The 22,856-nt window shown below is 31.7% G+C and overlaps 1 protein-coding gene across 1 annotated transcript; it reads right to left on the bottom strand.

The window, feature by feature from the left end:
- Window positions 1-857: 857 nt before the first annotated feature.
- LOC148609609 (fatty acyl-CoA reductase 1-like) lies at window positions 858-21,356 on the bottom strand. The gene is made up of 14 exons (XM_088540892.1): window positions 21,251-21,356; window positions 17,118-17,329; window positions 16,666-16,841; window positions 15,806-15,878; window positions 14,793-14,899; window positions 14,300-14,477; window positions 12,852-12,896; window positions 10,728-10,846; window positions 9,936-10,003; window positions 8,702-8,783; window positions 7,625-7,714; window positions 6,604-6,733; window positions 4,295-4,422; window positions 858-2,360 (listed from the first exon to the last, which is right to left on the bottom strand). The coding sequence occupies exons 2-14, from the start codon at window positions 17,316-17,318 to the stop codon at window positions 2,201-2,203; spliced, it is 1,557 nt and encodes a 518-aa protein (XP_088397018.1). The 5' UTR covers window positions 17,319-17,329; window positions 21,251-21,356; the 3' UTR covers window positions 858-2,200.
- Between the last annotated feature and the right edge of the window lie 1,500 nt (window positions 21,357-22,856).

Below are 22,856 nucleotides of genomic sequence, written 5' to 3'. Positions count from 1 at the left end.
GTGACTAATATCCCCGCAGCCAATTGAACCCTGTACATTTGGGGACCAATGAGAACATACGGTTCATATTGGGCGTAATTTTTAAGGTGGATAGACTAAGCACATTTTGACATACAATTTGCTACCATTCCTAAAACACTCGATTCCAAACATCAATCAATAACAGAATGTGATGAAGTCCTGAAAACATCTCCATAAGATAATATTTAATCACAATCCTGTACGTCATGAAAGAGCAACAACCAAGTTTTGCAGAAAAATGCCTAAGTTCCAACGGTCATTTCTACAAGTTTTGACCAAACATAAATTCCACATCTCTATGTGGTTATATTACATCCGACGAAGTTTCATAACAATGCTGCAAGCTGCTTAAAAAATAGCTCGGACAGACAAGGTCAAACCTATATCTCAAGACTTCCTCTAAAATGAAAACAAGTAACACATGAGCAATGCTTACAGAATAGCACAAACAACAACTTTAAATTGATCTTCTTACCATAAATTAACAGTTCCTCACAATCACAGTGATTTACTGTACCAGTACATGCAAGCAAGTTTTGTCCTGATATTTGCTTTCAACATTATAAATTTCACTTGCAAATGCACCTGTACTTCAAAAGTTTCAACTTTAACTTTTGGAGTTGGAAGCATAATTCATAGTAAAGATTTCTGTGAAACCACATCAGCTAATGACCTACATGGCACAGATAGAAGTACAAGAAATTTTAAGTCCTCTGGTGTATGCTTACAAAATCTTTAATCTAAGGCCTGATGTGCTAGTATTTGTTATAAAAGAGTTGCAAGTCAAAGTAGGGTAAAGTAAAACAACCTTTAAGTAATGGCCATGTAAGAAGTCATATTTTACATCATTTTATTACTAATTTTAAAATTATATAAAGATGGACTTGTTCTATTAGATAACACTGCACAAGGACTTCCATACATCCTCCTCCAAGGAATGTAAACTCAAGCCCTGACTTCATAGGATGACTAACAATATACAGTACATGTATATGAATCTCACACAACATAATTTTCATACCCTGCCATAGACAGTGGCAAGGTATAATGTGATACCCTCTGAAACGTTACTTTCACCTTTAAGTGATGGGGTTTCACTTCATGTTCCATTAATACTTTATTTTTTTATGGGAATCACTGAATCTACATGTTTTGGTCTCATGTACCTATTACATTCACATAGCTTCAACGAAATTCAAGCCAACATTTTTTTTTACTCAGCCATGGACAGAAAAAATATGTTTCAATTGTTTAAATATGTCATTTAAAAACTTTAAGTCCAGGTGATGCTATAAAAATTTTCTCACACATTTTTTATTTAACTTACATTATCATAACTAGTCCCCCCCTCCCCAGTTTCCATAGTATTACAAAACACGCAGTTTTAAATGGTTATCGGTAAGTTGAGATTTCTAAGAATCTAGATGATCTAGAAACAACTATTAATATATTTATTGGAAAAGAAATCAGTAGCCAGAGACACATGCCATAGAATTATTTTTGATGCATGGACATAGAAGTTTAACTATGGTTTGACCTCATTATATCCCACTGTTACCATCTGCTTGAAGGTGAAATTAATTCTGTAACAAAACTTAACAAGGTCATAAGGAACTTCAAAGAAAATATAATCAGAATTCAGCTTGTGTTTATACCAGCTTCATATAGTGTTACTGTAAACACTCAGGTGTTGAATAAAATTGAAAAAAAAATACAACACATTTATCGATAAAACAATGCAAAATAAAAGAATGTACAAATGCATTAGGTAATCTCACATTCAAATACTGATGACCATTGTGACATATGATTTACAATAAAAAGACACTATTTATTGTCATATCACAGATGCTTTACATAAAAACACTAATGAGATCTAAAAGACCAATATCTCAGCATACAGACAATTCTACACTTACAGTTACAGATCCTATAATGACAACTTTTATAGTTTCTTTTGTTCTTACAACCATAATTTACATAGAAACATGTACAACAAACTTGAGGAGTAAACAGAACATGATCAAGAAATATAACTCTTATATTATCTTGTATTTTGCCCATCAACATTTCTGGGTTTTTTAAATAAATAATTATATATGATATAATGACAGATGTGAGAATCTCCTTTAAATAGAGGTGTACCATGGTAAATCAGATACTAAAGTACACGAAATAATCATGAGGATTTCATTATTGAAGGTAAACTCTTAAATATTTTCAGCGCCCAACCCAACAAAAAGTTCCATAATGACTTGGCTAGAGCAAATCTGTTCATTAATAGTCTCCAAATAATGATGATTCCAAAACAGTTGATGAAAAAATTGATCCTCTGAAGTCTGAAATAAAACAAGTATTGACGAGTATAAACTTCAAGTATGGTACATGCAATTTTCATTAATTAAATACATGAAATAAATCATAAACCTTAAACATTGAACACAATAAATGAAAAATTTAGATTCTCCCACACATAAATGTTAAATTTATGGGAAGATTTTGGAAACACAATCATTTTTCTGTGACAATACTAAATAATTGAATTTTCACATTAAAAATTAGGTTTTTCTTGAAAGTCTCGAGATCCCACATGACACAGTCAATGGGGGGAATCTCCCTCATGAACTGTTCCACAGTTTACAGGTATGGGTTTTCCAAAGACTACACATAAACACTTTCATATTTGATTTAAATTAACATAGACTATTGGGTCAACAATGAAGTAATAAATAGTGTCTAACCATCAAGTTTAAGTAAGAGCAATAAAAAATAAAAAAGCTCATTATATATATATATATAAATATATACATTGTCAAATTAAATTGCTATTTCAAATTATGATTTGCAATCACTGAATACAAAATTGATAGTTTTATTGTACAATGTTGTGTTGACTTATTTCAAAATCTATTCTCTTCAGTAGAGAAGTGTTTTACATTCTTGCTCTGGCCTCCTTTGGTCACCAGGTACTGTGGGAAATTATTCAAATTTTACCAAGGAAAAACAAGTTAAACCAAAAGACTTACAGTCCAAGTACTTTAGAATATCTAAAATTTTCCCCAAGAGAAGCTTGACATTAACTTAATTCCTAGAAAACATTTTTGACAAACTAGAGGCTCAAGAGAGCCTGAATCGCTCACCTGGTTAACCATTTGCTTATTTGCAAGACTTGAGGAATGAGACAGGCTAAGTTAAAATCAACTAAATTGTCAAATGCAGGAAATGCTTTTTATAGCATTTTCATGACCTGAACCAGAATTTAGCTAAAGGCAACAATTTTTGAATTTTTTTTCAAAAACCTGTCTTATGACCCCTAAGTTCCATTTTTAGTATAGGCAGCCATATCTATTCACGGATTAAAAATCACAAGTCATTTTGAGCACAATACACTAAAGAACTATTATGATTATTATTATTCAATGATCTTAGAAAAGATTTTCAAAGTTGTACATGTGGAAAAAAACAACAAAAAAACTGTTTCAGGGGTCGTAATTGCTACATTAGTCAATAAATGGTTTTGAAAATTTCGGCATAGGTCCTTCTCATGATGCTTAACAATTTAACCCATGCCAGAAATTTGGCGAAGGCAACGGTTTTTGAGTTATTTGCAAAAAACTGCAATCTGACCCCCTATGTTCTATTTATAGTAATGGTGGCCATGTTTTTTTCATGAATCAACAATCTCAATGGTCAATTTGTGTGGGATACCCTAACGAACATAAATGCAAACTTTCATTGAATTCTGTGCAATGGATTTTGAGAAGTAGATTTTCAAAGTTGCTTATGTGAAAAATGCAAAAAAAAAACTGTTTTAGGGGTCGTAACTCCTAAATCAATTGCCCAAACATTTTAAAATTTTGACATAGGCCCATCTCATGATGCTGAACAATTTTACCCTGAAAGACATTTGCTAAAGGCAACGGTTTTTGAGTTATTTGCAAAAAACTGCAATCTGACCCCCTATGTTCTATTTTTAGTAACAGTGGCCATGTTTTTTCATGGATCAAAAATCCCAACATTCATTTTGTGCAGAACACTCTAAGGAACAATCATGCCAAGTTTAAAACCTGTCAGTCCAGTAGTTTCAGAGAAGAAGATTTTTCACAATTTGTCCAAGACGACGGATGCCAAGTGATGGCTTAAGCTTACTTGGCATTTGGCCAGATGAGCTAAAAACAGCATGACTGTGGTGCCAGACCTGTGAGCCATTTTTATTTTGATTTAACTCTAAAACCAATGCAATCAAGTAGAAGTAAAAAGTTCAGACTGGTACCTTCTAAGTTTACTTCTAGCTCTGGGTAGCTCTGACAGCTCTTCTTTCAGTACAAACTGTTTTGTTCCTAGACAGTAATGCTCCATATACTCTGACCAATCTATCAACTTAGGGTCAAAGTTGAATGTCTACAATTAAATATAATAAATAAAGATAATTTTGTCATTGATTTAACTTAAAGGTGGAAAATACTTTTTGTAATCAATTTACAGAAAGTTACCGGTAATATCAATTTTTTTAAGAAGATCAATAAAGCATTCATCCCCGTGACAGCAGAAAAGGGGCACTTAAAAGTTTAACATTTAACACCACATACACATGTAGTTGAGCTTTATGACAAAGATCATAACTTTAAGTGCTATTATGATTATTAACAATTGTAACTTGAAGTGCTAATACGATTATTATCAAAAATTTTTTACAATGTTTCAGAATAATTTTTTTCAAAAATTAATCATAAAATTATAGAACACTTTTTAGTGCAGCATACGCACAAGTTTTGGCACCTGGAGGTTCATGTGGTTTAATCCTGGTTTGCCAACATTTAATTACCCCAATTATCAATCAATAGTACATGTATTAACAAAAAAAGACCAAGGATTCACTAACCATGAAGTTGTAATAGTCTGTATCAAAATAAACCAGTAGGTGTCATGCGTGTATTGATTGATTGATTTTCTTTATTTTTCTGAAAAACTTATAATTTACAATTGGCATTTTTCATAAAGACTCCATTTATGTAAAAACTGTGATTTTATTTTCCGCGACTTTTTGCGTGTGACTTTTTATACATGACTTCCCTTTACATTTGTAAGTTATTTAGACTCAAAGTTGCTATATTTGATTCTTGCTGGGAGGAGACCTATGATTCTTGTTGGGAGGAGACCTATGATTCTTGCTGGGAGGAGACCTATGATTCTTGCTGGGATGAGACCTATGATTCTTGCTGGGAGGAGACCTATGAATCTTGCTGGGAGGAGACCTATGAATCTTGCTGGGATGAGACCTATGATTCTTGCTGGGAGGAGACCTATGAATCTTGCTGGGAGGAGACCTATGATTCTTGCTGGGATGAGACCTATGATTCTTGCTGGGAGGAGACCTATGATTCTTGCTGGGAGGAGACCTATGAATCTTGCTGGGAGGAGACCTATGATTCTTGCTGGGATGAGACCTATGATTCTTGCTGGGATGAGACCTATGATTCTTGCTGGGAGGAGACCTATGAATCCTGCTGGGAGGAGACCTATGATTCTTGCTGGGAGGAGACCTATGAATCTTGCTGGGATGAGACCTATGATACTTGCTGGGAGGAGACCTATGAATCATGATGATTTTGATTTTGAACCTTGTGTCATACGCGCTGCAGCTGAATAAAACTGAATGCTGAGAAACATTTAGGTTACATGGACTGCTTGGATTAATGATGGCAGCAAGAAATGGTGCTATATATTTTATTTTTTTCTCTTACTGCCTAGTACTGTATCGTATTCATGAATAAATAAAAAATAGAAACAAATGATAATAATAAATGTGCATTATATATGCATTATGGAAAGTTTTCTTGCAAAAAATGCATATTCCTCATAATTTAATAGTGGATCATAAATTTACAAGTAAAAATTATACCTATATTTCAGAAACAAACTTTAATTGTTAAAACAACACAACCCCCTATGTCTATTTAAACCTTCAATTAAAAGTGGGCAAACCAGGATGACACCATTCATGCACCCTCTGACCTTTGAATTTGAGGGTACAGGAAGTTTTTTAAGGGTACAAATTACATACTCAGACTAATATATCATTTATTATGTAATAAAATATTAAGCTCGACTGTTGACAAATTTTGATGATGAATGTTTCGTTCCAGAAGATGAAACTAATGGATGAAGACTAAAATTAAAATAGAATTTTGTGACATATGTGCACAAATGTTTTGACTTTTGAAATTGTATCTTACATGATTTTTATCGTACGTGAAAAAAGAACTGCAGTCTGTGAATGGGCATGCTGTAGAGCAAACTATATTATGACAAATAAATGACAACATGCAGGCACAGATCCAAGGACTGGCGTACCAGGCATACACCCCCCCCCCCCACCCCCCCGAAACTCAAATCCTGGATCCGCCCCCGACATGCTAAAAACTTATATAAATCAGAATAATTTAAATCAGACATTTATAGAATGAAATTAGAATGTCATTAAAACTAGAGCAGGTAGGGTAGCAGGAAACACACAAATCATTTATTTGGCCTAATAGGTGGGAATAAAATTATATGGTTCTTCATAGAACTATACACTACCTTTTGGTCCTCAGGTGTCATTTTACTTAGTAACTTGTATAAATTCTCATTAGAGAATTCCCATTCATTAGAAGTGAAGAAATCTAAACTAGCCACTGATCTTCTTAATCTGTCCTGTATCTTTACAAATCTGTAATAAGGGAAAAAAGTAAATAGTCATTAAAAATCACTATTTCCTTCAATTCAATTTAAATACATGTACAATGTACTTTCTTTATAGTACCGTAAAATATAGTACAATGTAAGATAAATGATGGAAGAGTTTGTATCCTATGAGAAACATTCTAATCAAAAAGTCTTGAGATAAACTCTGGCACTAAAAATAGTGTTTCCAACAGACAGTTTTAGGAGGGCATTGGGTGCTCTGCCTTTTTTGGTCAATTTTTCCTAAATAGATATTAATGCATGCATTATGTGCAAATTTGCTGCTAATGTGAAGAAAGCCCATTTTTCACCTCCACTACTCTGTCCTTTGCAAGGAACTTAAAAGATACAAGATAAATGTCAGATGTACCTTGTTTTACTTAATAATGACTACATTTGAAAGTTGGTTTACAAATGTATTCAAATAATAAAACCAACAATATCTACGTAATGCGATGTGCATTAGGCAAATTTATCTTCTAATAAATCACAACATGCCAATTACAGTTCATGATTTTTTTCTTCTTCATCAATTCATTATACATGAATAGAGCTGACATTTTAGCCTCAGGAGATATTAAAAAAATGATGCTACAATTTATGACTATCCATTTTAAAACAGAAACTAAGTCAAATGAAAGAAACTATTGAAAATTCAGGAATTATTGCATGCATCCATTATTGCAATGGTGTCTTTACTGATAATATGGCAAATATAAATGTTTGAGACTGAGTGAAAAACTCTGCTGAACTACTGTTTAAACATAATATAATGCACTTTTAATTATTGCGATTGCATAAATTAGCAATTTTTGCAATAATTAATGAATTTACAATAAAAAGGCATTTTCACAACCTGAATGTTTATCAAACTTACATGGTTCTTTTCCCCTGTACCCATAGAAAGAAATCCATTATATAGGCTGGTAACATGTGGTCAAATAACATACAGAATTCATGGTAAATACTGAAATAAGAAATCCAATATATAGGCTGGTAACATATGGTCAAATAACATACAGAATTCATGGTAAATACCGAAATAAAATAATATAAGCTGATAAATAACATTTAGTGAAATCACATTGGCTGATCTGTCTTAGCCACATCTAAATAACCTAAAAATTGAAATTTTTTAATGGTTTTTATTAGATTCATCTTGAAAATGATAGATGCATCTTTACACATGAGAAAATGCTCTACAGTTTCAAGGAATATATATATTTACACAGTAAAATATGGTTTGGTATGAATATTCAATTTTCTCTTGGTAAATGAGCCTCCTCATGGGGTTATTGATTAAGTAATCATTTGGCTTTCAGTAATTATTTGTTTTCTATATCAAAAATATAACGATGATTTGATAATAGAAGACTATATTTTAATACTTCAGAACATATCTGTCTATGCCAACAAAATAATTGTGATTATGTGATTACCGAGTCCCCATGATAGGCCTTGTATGTCAACACTTGAAATCTTATTTTTTTTATTAAATGACATAATAATGATTTCTTATGTAAACAGAAATTCTAATACACAAATGACATACTTCATAAGTCTTTAAACCACCACCATGGTAAAACAGTGATAAACATATGACCAACATCATAGACATATGACAGTCTTATTTCCAACATTACAGACCATTGTCATAGTAGACATATTGCTCAACAATAGTTGCCATTTTGTGCAACACATAGGTTGCATCTTTTAATTATCATGAATAATCAAGTCCTATCAAAATCGAAATAATTCACCGACTCCATTTTGTCATTATTTTACCATATGGGCTGGCCATTTTATGATTTATGTCATGATTTTACTCTTCACATACATGTTAATGGCCGACCTGCACATTATTTCTAAAAATAGAAGCAGCAATTGTTCATTTCAATTAAATATCAATCATTAAAACCTATTTGACACTGCAATCTATCAATAATGTACTTACACACTTTTTGTAAATCTAGGGTTTGGTATCCTAGCAACGGTATTTACTGGATTTTTCATGAAATATTTATAACTTCCTCTTTCTGAAAAATATGAATAAAAGACATGTCTTCAATCTATTTCTTCAAATAAAGATTCTTACATGTACACGTAAATAGGTATTACGAGTGTAAGTATTGCTAGTATCAAAATCCTGCATATAGTATACATATGGTGAATCCACACAGTCATATGGTGAATCCACACAGACTTATGGTGAATCCACACAGACATATGGTGAATCCACACAGTCAAATAATGCTCATTTAATTAGCATTATAATCAGTTACAGTTACACATTCACACAAAAAATATATTTCAAATGCAAATTAATGCAAATTGAAATAATGAAATATTCCTGAATTTGCTTCTTGATGTGTTTTAGATAATGCAAATTCAATTGGCATTCAAATGCTGTGTGAACTGACTTCATGAAAGCAATCCAATAAAAATTTTATGTTTTAACCTGTGTAAATGCAAAGTGAATTCAAATGTACATTGATGCAAATTTAAAATATGTGAATGTTATCAATATTTCCTATGCACACTGACTTAATAATTCTAAGTGAATGCAAATTACGTGTGAAAGCAGCACAAAAAATTGATAGCTTTGCCTCTAATCAATCAATAAAAGAAAGTTTATTTGTACAAGGGAAAGGATTTATTTTTAGCAAGATTACCCACAACATCTCCCCCAAAGTATAAATACATGTATAAGTTTTTCAGCACATAAAATTCTTCATTCAACACAATTTACAGTAACAATAAAACTAAAGAGTATGATACAACTGGAAACAAAATATTGAAATGTCAGTCTCCATAAGAATTACACAGAGGGTGAAACATTGGTATGAAAAAAAACATCATTTTGAAAGTGTAATTTGACTATTTGCACCATCAGAATTAAGGACATAGGAGAAAATTTTCCACATCATTTTGGTAAGTTGAGTTATAATATCAATGAAATACACTGAAAATGAACATTTCAAGGGCAGACAACTCTGTCAAAAACCTTATTTTTTCTAACATTCTATTGATATTTTCTGAACAAATCCAGTGATGGAGATGTGAAATAGTAGCATTTTCATATAAGAGAAATCACCTTTAAGTGAAATCGTATTGTCATATTGGTGGGTTTTTGACATGCATGTTTACTGATTCTTATAAATATTTGCACTTAAATCCTTAACACTTACCAACCATACCCCAAGTTAACCGGTTTAGCTGGCCTGTCGTACAGTGATAAACACTTCCTAATGATGATCTGTTGGGGAAAAAAAATATGCAAGAACAATTTAACAACAAAAATAATATCCAAATTTCATGTTTTTGTCACTAGTGTTTCAACCTTGGTGTCTGCAATCCAGCTAAAAAATTAGGATAGAGGGCATGATCTTGGAAAAGATTCCATGACTAAGGCAGGCTTAAACAAAATCATAAGGAATACACTGAATATATTTGAATAAAATAGTCAGAACTAAATGGCTGACATATGCTTCTATCATCTAATGAGCAAAGAGCTGAGGGAAAATGAAGTAAAAGGAGGGGCGCTGCTCGCTGTGTTTCCAAGTATCTTGGAAATGATACATGTATTTGTCACAATATTTCTATTGAATTGATTTTTCTTTATAAATCGAGTAAATAACATGCTTGTTTGAGAACAGTCTTAGAAAATAAAAAAATCAGGCAGCTAAAAGGTTTCTCTCTCAAAACTATGAATTGTTTAATGTTTTATTGAATATATTTTGTGAAATTACAGTATTTCATGATGATCTGGCTATTTTCCATGAAAAAACTTTCACAAAACAGTAACTGTATATTGATCATTGAAAATAGAATGCACAGACTATTCTCAAGACACTATACTGTGGAATTAACAACTCGAAATGTCCTTAAAAAAAAAGGTTTGGTGGTGTTTAATTGAATTGACTGGATTTTTGGAAACAACAGTTTTTTTTATTTGGCTTGATAGAATAGAGACTACCTACTTGTCTATGCCAGTATTCCATGCACAGGCAATCATCATTTTAGTAGCAGTATCTACAGGTATTATGTCAGCTGTTCCATTGAAATTACCCAACATATTCCTAAGTAAACCATTCCCGATCTGTAGGAAGATAGAAAAGAAAAGATTCAAACAACACTCCCTATTTACTTGGGCTTGCTATCGAATTTACAGCCTGGCTAAAATATAAACATGAAAAATTCATATACATGTACCAGTATGTATTTAAGTTATAAAACAATATCATAAATGTCATATTGTAAGGTCTGGTCACTCAGCGGTAGTTATCATATTGTAGGGTTTAGTCACACTGTGGTAGCTAAGTAAACCTTGGTAGCAAGTTAAATGTAACTGAGCTTTCTGTAATGCACTGTTTTGTTAAGTATTGTGATATAACAACTAGAATCTTTAACATATATTTTTTTTTTTGACACACTAATATCAATAATAATGTTTCTATAAAATACACACTACACACAAGATTGAAAAATCCATGACCCCCTCCCCCACCTAAATATAACAGATATGGGTTTTGGAATAAGGTGAAGAGTTTGGTTTGGTATTCAGGTCAGGTCGGGTCACTACATCATGAAATCAATGATGTACGTACATTAGTGGGCATACTCTAAACAAGGTAAAAACAAGTAAGGATGAAATTCAAAAGGTCATAGAGTCTGTACACAGAAATTAAAACACTATACATGTATTTAAAAGCAGTTTTTGGCATGAGATGGGTTGTGTCCTTATTGTATGACTTCTGAGGTACTGTGATTTTCAAATCCACATGGGAAGAATTGGGAATGATTTTACATATGATGGGGACATAATTTTTTGTAAGTTTAAACTGGTCTGTAGCTGGCATGTCAGTTAACTGCTAGTTGTCCTTAGTTTGTACATTTGTGTAATTTATATTCAGTCTCTTTATTACCATTGTAACAAGGAACAAGTCCTTTTTGAACTGACTTTTTGGTGTATTTAATTGTGTAATATTTTTTCCACAGTGGCCAGATTTTAAAGGGGGAGGGTTGTGAACACACCAATGTACTTTAACCCCACCAGTTTTTGCACCTGTCCCAAGTTATGAATTTCTGGCCTCTGTATGTCTTGTTTCGTTTTCACCTTTAGTTTATTTTTTATGTTACTTGAGTATATATAGGCAACTCTTTTGCTGTACCTGTGTAAAATGATGTTTTGGAGCTAGCCTCTCCTTATTGTTCTTTGAAGACCAATGACTGGCCTGGGACAAACATTTTCATCTTGGTTATTGTTTTTTTGACATATTAACTATACCTATTCTCGTTATATTAAATATCTTTATATAACAAATGCACAGTATGGTTGCTTGGTCTCTGAATATTTTCTGGGTTAGCATAATTTATATCAGACTCCACATCTTCACTGTGGTACTGTGGCATGCTGTTGATTGGCCAGGTAAATAATCTCCCAATTACATGGTCTCACACTGTGGAGTTTACTTCTAGTATTTTTGGATAATTGTGCCAAATGTAAATAAACTAAATGTAATATACTACTATGAACTGGGTAAAAGTTAGATAGTACAAGGGTAAAATATACTGGTATCCCTTAAAACTATCATATTAAGAAATCTGATCTAGCTGAACTAAAACAGGGAATGGGAAACAGTTAGGATAAATCATGCCATAAAAGACTTTTCCACAATAACACGCAATACAATAAATACAATATACAACAATAGATAAATGATTATATGAATGTGTTGGCTGCCAGTAATTATAAACGACAACAATAATAGAAAAAATACATTGTATGAATGATTACATGCCAGTTTATAATTACTTGTCTCCAGAGTAATGTGTAGCCTAACCCTTTAACAGTACAATATTACTTATTCAGTTTTGATGAATGAAACTAGGGGTTTGGTTTCTCAGTTAACTAACTTACTGAGAAACTAAACCCTGTTGTTCAAAAAAATTTATCCTGATTAAGGAAAAAACAACTTTCAATCTACATGTAAGTACTTACAGTAGGATGAATGGATATAACTGATCTGTTCTACAATGTCATCCTTTATATACTATGTAATACTAATAAATAAGTTAATAATGAAATTTCAAATTTAACTCACCGCAGCTAGTAATCCTGTTGGTCCATTGAAGTTATCAACCCAACCCTACAATTAAATACAGTAAATTCCGACTGTTGCAATGTTTATATTGATGCAAAAATGCAACTAAGTTGTCATTTTAATACATGTAGTTCAAACTTTCATTACCAAATCATATATTACTGAAGATGAATTTTCTTTGGTCTACAATTGAAGAAAATTTGCATCAATGCATACCATAATTTCTGAACTTTCAGTAGTTAAAAATTGGACTAAAATCCAATTCTTCACTACATATTTGAATTGAATACCTTATTTACAATTTCCCTAAAATGTTAAATGGATGATAAGCATTACAAAAGATCGGAAGAGACAGTATATTGAGTGTAAATTCTTGTAAGAATCTGGCAAAATGGGAAAAATCAGAAACATATATCAAAAACCCACCGATTTGACAATATAATGCTTTCTCTATTTGAAAAGACTTCTATTTAATCTCTGTATCACTGGATTAGCTTGGAATTTTTTCAATGAAATGTTAGAGAAATGCTGCTTTTGACAGAGTTATCTGCCAAGGAAATGTTTATTTTCAGTGCATTTCAATCAAATTATAAATAATATAGAGTATTTGTCTTTTTCCTTGATTCTGATGGTACAAATAGTCCAATTAAATTTTCAATATGGTGGTTTTTGTCATACCATGTTTCACACACTGCTTGATTCTTACAGAGACTGACACTTTAATGATTTGTTTCATAGCCAGTTTTTTCCTACTGTTTTGGAAAAGGGGCCTGGGATCCATATCATTTGGGGTGGGGAAGCATGAACATTGTAACTCTATCTATATACAAGAGGGCAAGGAAATTAATACAGTATTTAAAAAATAATTTCTAATTACACTCCTGGATTAGAACCACAACAGTTTCTATAATTTTGAATTCCATGAGGTGACCTCTGGATGACAAATTTGATGTAATAGAGTTGTGAAAGAATTTAGGACATCTTACAAATCCCCATTTTGAACATGTACAAATCAGAATCCAAATTTCAGGTAACAATTGGTAATTTCACTGTTGAAATTTAGGAAATTTAGTGATCATTTCTCTTCTAGAATAAGGGATGAAATTCTGCCATTGACTTAAGGTTGGAAAATCACTGATGGCAGACTAAATTATTTTGTTTTAAAGCTAAGGGCATGGAAATGATTTCCCAGTGGTTGAATATGGACATTTACCCCAGGGCTTCCACCCTCAGGCTTCTACAAAGACAATAAAAACCAGGAAGCAATATCCAGATCTGATTTTACTAGGTCACAAAAACGCAGCCAAATTTATCAAAATTGGAAGTAAAAATACATTGGAAAAAGAATTGAAATGGTATAAATCTACACTGAAATAAGCAGAATTCTGCATTCATGATAATGAAAATCAAATCTGAATCTCAGACACTCATGATGGTGAAGGACTTACTGGAACAGGCTCTTCCCATGATGCACCAACAATTGATGGTCTAAATATAGCAACAGGTAATTCCCCTCTAGCTTCATATACTACATACTCTGCTATAGATTTTGTGTAAGTGTAAGTGTTTGGTCTGTTTTTGATCATTTTAGGAGTAAGTATATTCAATATTTCTGTCTCCATCCAGCTGAAAAAGTAAATTTCAAGAATAGTATTAGCAGTTTCATATTACAGTACATTTGTATTACATTAAAATATCACAGGCAATAATTCTAAATTTACAGTATGCAGTGTGAATTGGCACTTATACTGGAGTTCTGTTTAAGAAATACACTAAAGGTTGAAAGAACTAGATTTTAGGAAATGTCAAATTTTTAATACCATTAGTTACAGTAATTTTCAATGTTTTTTCCTAGCATCATACTGCAAGCCACCTCTCTTCTCAGGACAGATACTAAAGATGACCAATTTATATATATTTGACACTAATATCAATACATACTCAGCAGCATCTAATATTTTACTAGGATGTAAGGGTGGTTCATACACCTTCTCTTCTATTTTCATTTCATTACAATTAGCATAAGCTGTTGATACATGAAGGAAAGACTGAAAAAATACAAGAACATACAAAAATGGTATACTATTCTATTCTTTATTACACCAAATGCTTTACAGCATATAGGTCACTATGAACTACATGTACATACAAAAATGGTATGAAATACATATACATGTACATACAAATATGCTAAATAAAATATATGTACATACAAACATGACATATACAAGACAACTCTGAGAAGCAAGTCGTTAGGGGTAAAAGTAAGGAAATACAAGCTAGTAGCCAAAACATTATTTTCTTGATGTTCAACTAAATTTTACCCAAAAGTTTGGTAGCACAGCTCAAAATCTAGTAGCCATGGGCTACTGGACAACTGCTAATTTTAATTCTTGCTCATTGAACAGAGTTACGAGGAGATGGTACATACACAGTGTCTGAAATAATTGTTCTGGCTTGCCCAACCAACTTACAAGGGCATATACTAGGTATAGAGAGTAACTTAACCTTTAGTAAACATAGTTAAGTCAAAGAATCAAAATTTACATTAGAAAAAAATGTTGGAATAGTTTGTCAATCTATGAAAAATAACCTGAATTTGCACAATGGGTTATATTTGGCACAAAGTTTTTTTTCAAACACCATACACAAGCAATACATGTTACTAAGAAAAATAAAAAACATCCCCTAAAATTACATGTACTTTATGGCTTATAAAACAGCTATATTTGCAAATATCAAAGAAGAAGTTAAAGATATAATATCTAAATCACAACTACATGTACTATAAACCATTGGCAATACTTGTTATTTCATCAATATAACATTGTTTTCTTGCTTTCACTTGAGGACAACAATGATAATGTAGAAGAACATGCAGAGGATAAAAGTAAAGAAATCAATATATTGTGTGCTAAACACTTCAATGAAAGGTAAAAAAATAAGAAATCTACCTCAATATGGGCCATCTTTTTACAGAATTGTATAACTCTGTTCACACCATGAATATTCATATCTACTGATAACCTAAAAATAAACAATAAATTGTGGCACTGGGTTAAGTATAAAAATGCTATTTCAAAATTTCCTCATTCAGTGTACTACAAGCCCTTCCTTCAGCATTATAATTGCTCTAGTACTGAAGTTTTTGATACATTTATGAAGACCAATTATAACACAGTTGTATATTACATGTTGTATTGTGAAATAACTATACATTTTGTTTTTTTTTTGGACAATGATATATCAAATGACAAGAAGAGAGATTTTATAATAAAATCATCTACTATCATCATTTGATGACTCACCTAGAATTTTAATTTGATTTCACTTATTAGTGACTAAAATCTAGTGTTGTAATATTTTGAAACAATGTATTCTTGATGATACACACAGAAGATTAAACTTCAAACCTACACATGACATGTCACAATCTTGTAAATATTTGACCATGTCACACTGACCTTCGACCTATGACTTTTAACATTAAATAAGATATCATAGCAGGTTGATTATTATGAGGCAAATAAGGATACAAACAATTTTGGTGTTTCTAATTTTGGTGGATGCTAAGTACTGAGGTAATGATCAAAATATGGAAAGAAGTAGAAAGAACAGTGATCGCCCTATGTCCATGATGGAACGAAGTGAAGTAGTCAAGTTCTCACTAGTGTTAGGCAAGTTTTTGATTGAGTCAACATCTTATAAATAGGCAAATGTCAAGTGACTTGAGTTTTAGATACATTCTAACTACATTAAGGACAATAATATGAAACTGTTTAAATAAACTTTATCAACTATGCACTTGTCTTACTTCATTTCTTCATCAAATCTGACAGTTGCTGCTGAGTGGAAAACAATCTGGACATTATCTATTAACCGTTGTTCATCTGTCTGACAAATACCTAAATTTTCATGTAAAATGTCACCACATACTGGTACAAGTTTCTTCTTAAATTCAGGTTGGTCTGCTCTTAATACATCAAACAACTGAAATATTAAAAAACAGAAGTATAACAGATTTCATATATAATGATGTCCATTGAATCCATTTCTCTGTAATTTGAGAACATCGTCCTGTTCAAGTTATCTGAATTAATAAAAAAGCAGCATTGAGCTCTTCTAATGTGTATTACTTTCTTTTGAAAATATATATATCATGTAGGGGGTATTCAGACTCCCAATAAATAAAAAAGTCCAGTTATCTCCCTTTTTGCAGAAGTTCAATGTTTATAAAGACTATACATTTTTACCATTTTTCTGTACCTTACTAGCAGTTATTTCTTCTATTCTCTGTTCTGGTTCCTTGCCTTTCTTTGGTCGTACCAACAAATAAAGCCTCTTGACCTCAGGACAGGATCGGAGTATTTTTTCTACCAATGCTTTACCCATAAATCCTGTTGCTCCAGTTATGAACAAGCATTTTCCACTATAGTATTCTGGGATGGAAGGTACAGCGGTCTCCATAATTGCATCAACTATAAATAAAATTTAGGTTTTAGATATTTACAATTCCATGCAAGTTTTGGCACCAGATTATACATGTTTATTTGGAACATTAATTACCAAGTTCATTTTTTACTTCAACCAACAAAATCAATTGGGTTGAAAGAAATTCCTTTACCTTTCAAATACATTGTATTAGGCTGTGCTTCCTTCTTGTATTTTCCATCTAACAGGGTATTATTTGAATCTAGAATAATTTTGGATTTAAGAAAAAAAGTTTAAAAATTCTTTATAAAACTTATCCCAACTAAGATGGCTAGTCATGCTGTCTGATGACCAAGGGATTAGGAAGTTTTCAATGCCTTTCGTTATCCAACTAACCTTACCCCTAAGTCATACCAGTATGACTAACCCCCTTAGTAAGGGTTAGTTATACAAGTTATTTTTTTGGCCATTTCCTTAATTCCAAATTCAAATGATACCTTGTTTTCTAATTAGTGTTGGTTGATTTTTCTTTTTTTCACAATAACTTTTTGTACATGGTTGTATAGATATAAAAGTTGTGCAAGATATAAAAACAATTTAGGAAAAAATTAAATAAAGAGCTTCCTGGCTGGAGCACAGCATTATTCGACCACAGTGTTCGAACCCTGAACAGTAAGGACAAGAGTTTTTGACACACTTAAGCATAGCGACTTACTGTTCATTATAGACACAACAACTGGTTTTGACCCAATACAGCATAATTTGAAATTAAATTAAACATTTTCAAAATCGGACGAAAAATTAAAAAAGTAGATATTTATTGATGTGACCCCTCTGACCCTTTATAACTAAAAACCATAAGAGAATCAGATATCTTAAATCTGATTGTTATTGCAAGCAGGGATTTTCATAAGAATTATAAAAAAAAAGATAGAAGAAAAATTTTGAAATTGGAACAAAAAGAAATAAGTTGATTTTTTTGAGTGTGGCCAAATTTTGTACCCCTTTAACTCAAAAAACAGTTAATAGTTGAATCATAAATATCTGATCAACAATTAACTTCTAATTTTAATGATAAAATCTATTTTCCCACTTTTAGCCCCTTGTTTCAAAAAGGGGTGGGGCAAAAACCTACAAAAACTCAAGGGCCTTCCGCCATGTCCCTAGAAACAATGTATTAAAATTTCAAAAAAGAAAGGATGTATGTATGTTTTACTCAAGTTTTCATAAATAAACTAAAGTTAACAGAGGCCAATGATGACTACAGGGTGATACCATTATTCAACTGAAAAATTTGTTTGAAGTTGTATAAAAATAGTTCAGTGGGAGTAAAGATACAGAAAAAAAAAGAACGTACAGAAATGAGTTTCTGCAATCTCAGAAATATTTTCTTGGCCTTACCTATAAGGTCATTCAGATTCTCAAGATTTTTAACATATCTATCAATTAATTATTATTATTTATTTCTGAAAGAGGTTAAAATAATATGAAATGTACTTCCTTCTCTGTGTATCGGTGCTGTTCAAAATAATCTGTTTTCTCTAACTATTTTCAAGTGTATATTAAATATCATTTGAAATAGATCTAAAGAAACCATCCATGCAAGACCTGACAGAGTAACATAATAATGTTAAAAACCCTTAAGTATCTAAAGAACAAACATTAAAATTTTCACAAAACCAACCATAAGGTACTGTAAAATCCCCCTACAACAATTGATAGTGGAATATAGACAGTCCAACACTCATATGAATCTTCATACATCATCTTTTGAGCTTTAACATCTTTCTATTTGATTTGAGAACTTTATGTCTTTTATTATTTTCTTATCCTTCACAATTAATTAGGATTACAGATTACTAAAAAACTAAAATAAATTGTGATACTTTCAAAACTAAATCTTTCATTTTTTCAATGACTTAACACCTCTCTTTGAGACTTACAATGTATATACTCTCCTATAAGTCAGATTTTTGGGACTAAGTTTTTGACTGCTGACAAGAGTTCTGACTTATTATAGGCGAGATCTAGCTAATAGGCTAAAAATTTCAGCTGAAGAACGTGGCAAGCTTTATAACTGACATGAAAGTGACACCAATGTTGCATAGCCAAACTGGTGCAGTTTACCAAAATGTAAATGTCAGTTTTAGGAAGAATATCAATAACTTTAACTGTTAAAATATGATTCAATAAAAGAATATTCACTGTTTTTGTGTTTATTTTGCCTTTTATTTATATTTCCCAGTCCATTCTGTGTATCAATTTTACCTGTGTACATTCATAAGGCCAAAAAGATTGAATACAAAACTTACCCATTGACTAAAGAATTTGATATTTTAGTTGGTTATGATTATTCATTATAAAAATCTAAGGTCAAACATCTTAACTTACTAGAATATCTTAAAAATTAGTTGTTAAAATATCATAAACTTTCTGTTCTTCATTGTTCCTTATTAATCTGATATTTTTTTATGGTAAGTTGTAGTACCAAATTTTGCATTAATAAAGATAAAATAACTTTATCTATCTTATCTTCATATTTCTGCACTCTGTCATTATACTGACTATTAAGTGCCATTTGCATGTGTGGCTACCGAATAGATATAAAAAGAACTTTTACTATAACTGATGAAGATAAAATATACAGTGAAAATATGTTTTTCAATCTAAAGTGATTTTGTTAGTTTTTTGTTTTTTTTTTAAACTATGCACATGTCTTGCTGTTCAGAAAATTTCTGACATAGCAAATGTGGTGATCTGCTCTTTAAAACTGTTTACTGTAGTACAGAGAACTGCAGATGTTGGTAGCATGCTCCACTGTATTATTGTATATGGATAATATGAAAATTTACAAGTGTCTTTCTTTGTATGAATTTGTTTGTAATGGTAGTGATGTTTATTTCTGGCTCTATTGTCAGACTGTACAAGTAGATTTGTTGGGTATATTGCCAGTTGAAGGTGAATGATCTTAAAAATACTACTAGTCTCATCTGAATATGCCTAAGCTGTATGTTGGCCATTGCAGATGTTCTAGCACGTCTGAGACAGAACTGGTGTTATCAGATACCATAACAGTATCTGTTATAAGTGAACCAAGCTGCTCTGCATTGGACCATCTCTATTTGGTTGATTTGTTTTTTATTAAGTGGGTCCCAAACGCAGGCGCTGTATTCAAGCTTGGGTCGTACTTGTGATATGTATGGTCTTTCTTTTACTGTTTTCGATGGTACTTTGAAGTTGCATCTTAAGAAGTTCATTTGATGTTATATTGTCTATATGTTTATTCCATTGTAGGTCTGATTGAATTATTATTTCTAGGTATTTAGTAGATGTGTCATGAATTATATTACTTACTTCTATAAAAAAACAACTCTATATTTTATTGAAGTTATATGTACATGTATCTAAACAAATAGTTTAAGTGTAAATAAATAATAGAGGTTTACATATAAATATTACTACAAATTTATTTTTCAAGTAAAAGAGTTATAATTCACATATAAAATATGAATTATTTTATCTTAATGAAATATACTACAGAACCAAAATTGGATATAAAATAAGTTTATAAAGTTTTGAAAATTGGAATTCTTATTATGAAATTGTCAATTGTTTATTTAATTGCCAACAAATTTGACTTTTAATCATGATATACAAATTAGTGAATACGACACTCGACAAGCAAACTCTCGAGGAGAGGAGTTGGTCAGTAGGACCTTTCTAAAATAAACAAAGGGCAATATCTCAAATTTACATAGATGATGTAAGATTTTCACCATTGAGTGAACAAACACATCAAATTGATCATCGAATATTGGGTCAAAAATTAGGTCGTCACATCTTTTATGTTTTTTCTCATTGTGAAATTTGCATGCACACTTTACGCATTCATATCACAACAAGTTGCACTTTTGTTCACAAGAGTAATGTGTATCATTGAAATGAAGCAACATTAAATTATTTTGTACCTGTATACTCTATTGGTCAAATTATACATTCAAAACGTTAAGCTTATTTGAATTGAAGTTTGGAATCCTCATGAACAAGGGAGATAACGCAAGTCGGAAGTTAGCTAGTCGTTTATAATCGGCAATTCTCGGATAAGAAAACGACAGTAAACGAGATTGATCGGAATTATTCGGCCATTCCCGCTGTACTAAGAGAAATCAAAGTACTCATATACTGAATCAATTTATATCTTCTTTTTATATATATTTAATAAATTCTGTTGAAAATAAATTAAAAAAAAGTATTTCATCATTCTGTAGAAAAACTGCAGAGGTCGAAGATCATTTCGTTTTGATTGTCAGGAACTTGGTTTTCTCCTATTATTGACGAATTTCCATACCGCTCGACCAGGTAATTATTTAAGAAGTAATTCTTGGAGGGGGTAGATTTCTACTCATTTAAACATAGGTACGGCATTTATATTCGAATATCAAAAAATGAGTAGAAATCTAACCCCGCAAGGATTATTTCTTTTCTAATATGATAGATACGGTAATTTTTGTGACAAAAATTTCCCTAGGCGAAGCCAAAATAACGACTGTTCCGTTTAATCTTCCCGTATGGAAGTTGGATTCAATTTGTATATTTATGTGACCGTATGTGTTAAATGTGTGTATGTATATAATTGATTTCAATTAGATAACCTCTCAGCCGTTAAATCATCGCGTAAACGTTTTTAAATGAGCTCTAGTGTTTTGTCTTATAGCGACAGCGGAGGAAAAAAGACCATGCGCAGGTGCTAAAGGTGGGGTTGCACCGACATATACTGTTTGACGATATGAAGACGTCATATTGGAAAATAATTTAATTCCCTAGGGGAATAAAAAGTCTCGTGCCGTAGATTTATTCAAATGGTCAAATTTATGGTTATGACCTCGCATCATCGACTGTTGAAAATTAAAGTTGACATCGTTATTACTCGTGTAAATATATTCCTCAGTAGCGGACCCAGAAGGGGTGCAGGGTGTTGGCACCTACTCATTATTGGAAAATTTGTCATTTTCATGTGTATAATTGACATAAAAATGGCAAATAAAGTCGTACAAGCCCCTTTTCTGAGGAATCTCTTCTGGCACCCATCCTTTTCAAAGTGTCTGGATCCGGCCCTCGTTCTGAAGTTTTGTGATGAATTATTCGATGTATCAAATGTGAAAATGTTATACAATTTGTCGTGGATGTGGTACTCGACAGGGAAAATCATGAAAAAATAATGAAATTGTTTTAAAACGGGAGAAACAGATACTCCTTCTACACTTAATAGTTAAAATCGAGGTTTTTAACTAACTAGAGTTCAGAAATATTTGAACCCACAAGAAACTGAAGGAGAATCTATATATACCACACCAACGAGTGCAAAATTACCGTTTGAAATATTTAATCACTTCACTACAATTTAGTTTGGGGTACCTTGCATATTACAAATATTTCTAAAAAATTTTCGAACATGTCAGAGAACAAAGAAGTTTTATTGTCCGTTGCTTGCATGGAATTTGGTGGATGACTATTAGCAATCATATCAAATCTCCCATTTCTACAATAATGATATAACAATACTGGTCAAAAGGG

This window comes from Perna viridis, chromosome 8 (assembly GCF_037379345.1).
Source record: "Perna viridis isolate PV_CMFRI_1.1 ecotype Kerala chromosome 8, ASM3737934v1, whole genome shotgun sequence".
Lineage (NCBI taxonomy): Eukaryota > Metazoa > Mollusca > Bivalvia > Mytilida > Mytilidae > Perna > Perna viridis.
Note: the sequence above shows the minus strand (reverse complement) of the source record. Positions and strands in the feature narration are given on the sequence as shown.

Bases quoted from the DNA above. Each gene is read 5' to 3' on its own strand.
- LOC148609609 (XM_088540892.1), bottom strand. From the start codon at position 17,318: ATGGAGACCGCTGTACCTTCCATCCCAGAATACTATAGTGGAAAATGC. The intron at 16,842-17,117 runs GTACAGAAAAAT...TTAATATTTCAG, and splicing joins AAGAAATAACTGCTAGTAAG to TTGTTTGATGTATTAAGAGC. The intron at 14,478-14,792 runs GTATGTATTGAT...TTACTTTTTCAG, and splicing joins AAAATATTAGATGCTGCTGA to CTGGATGGAGACAGAAATAT.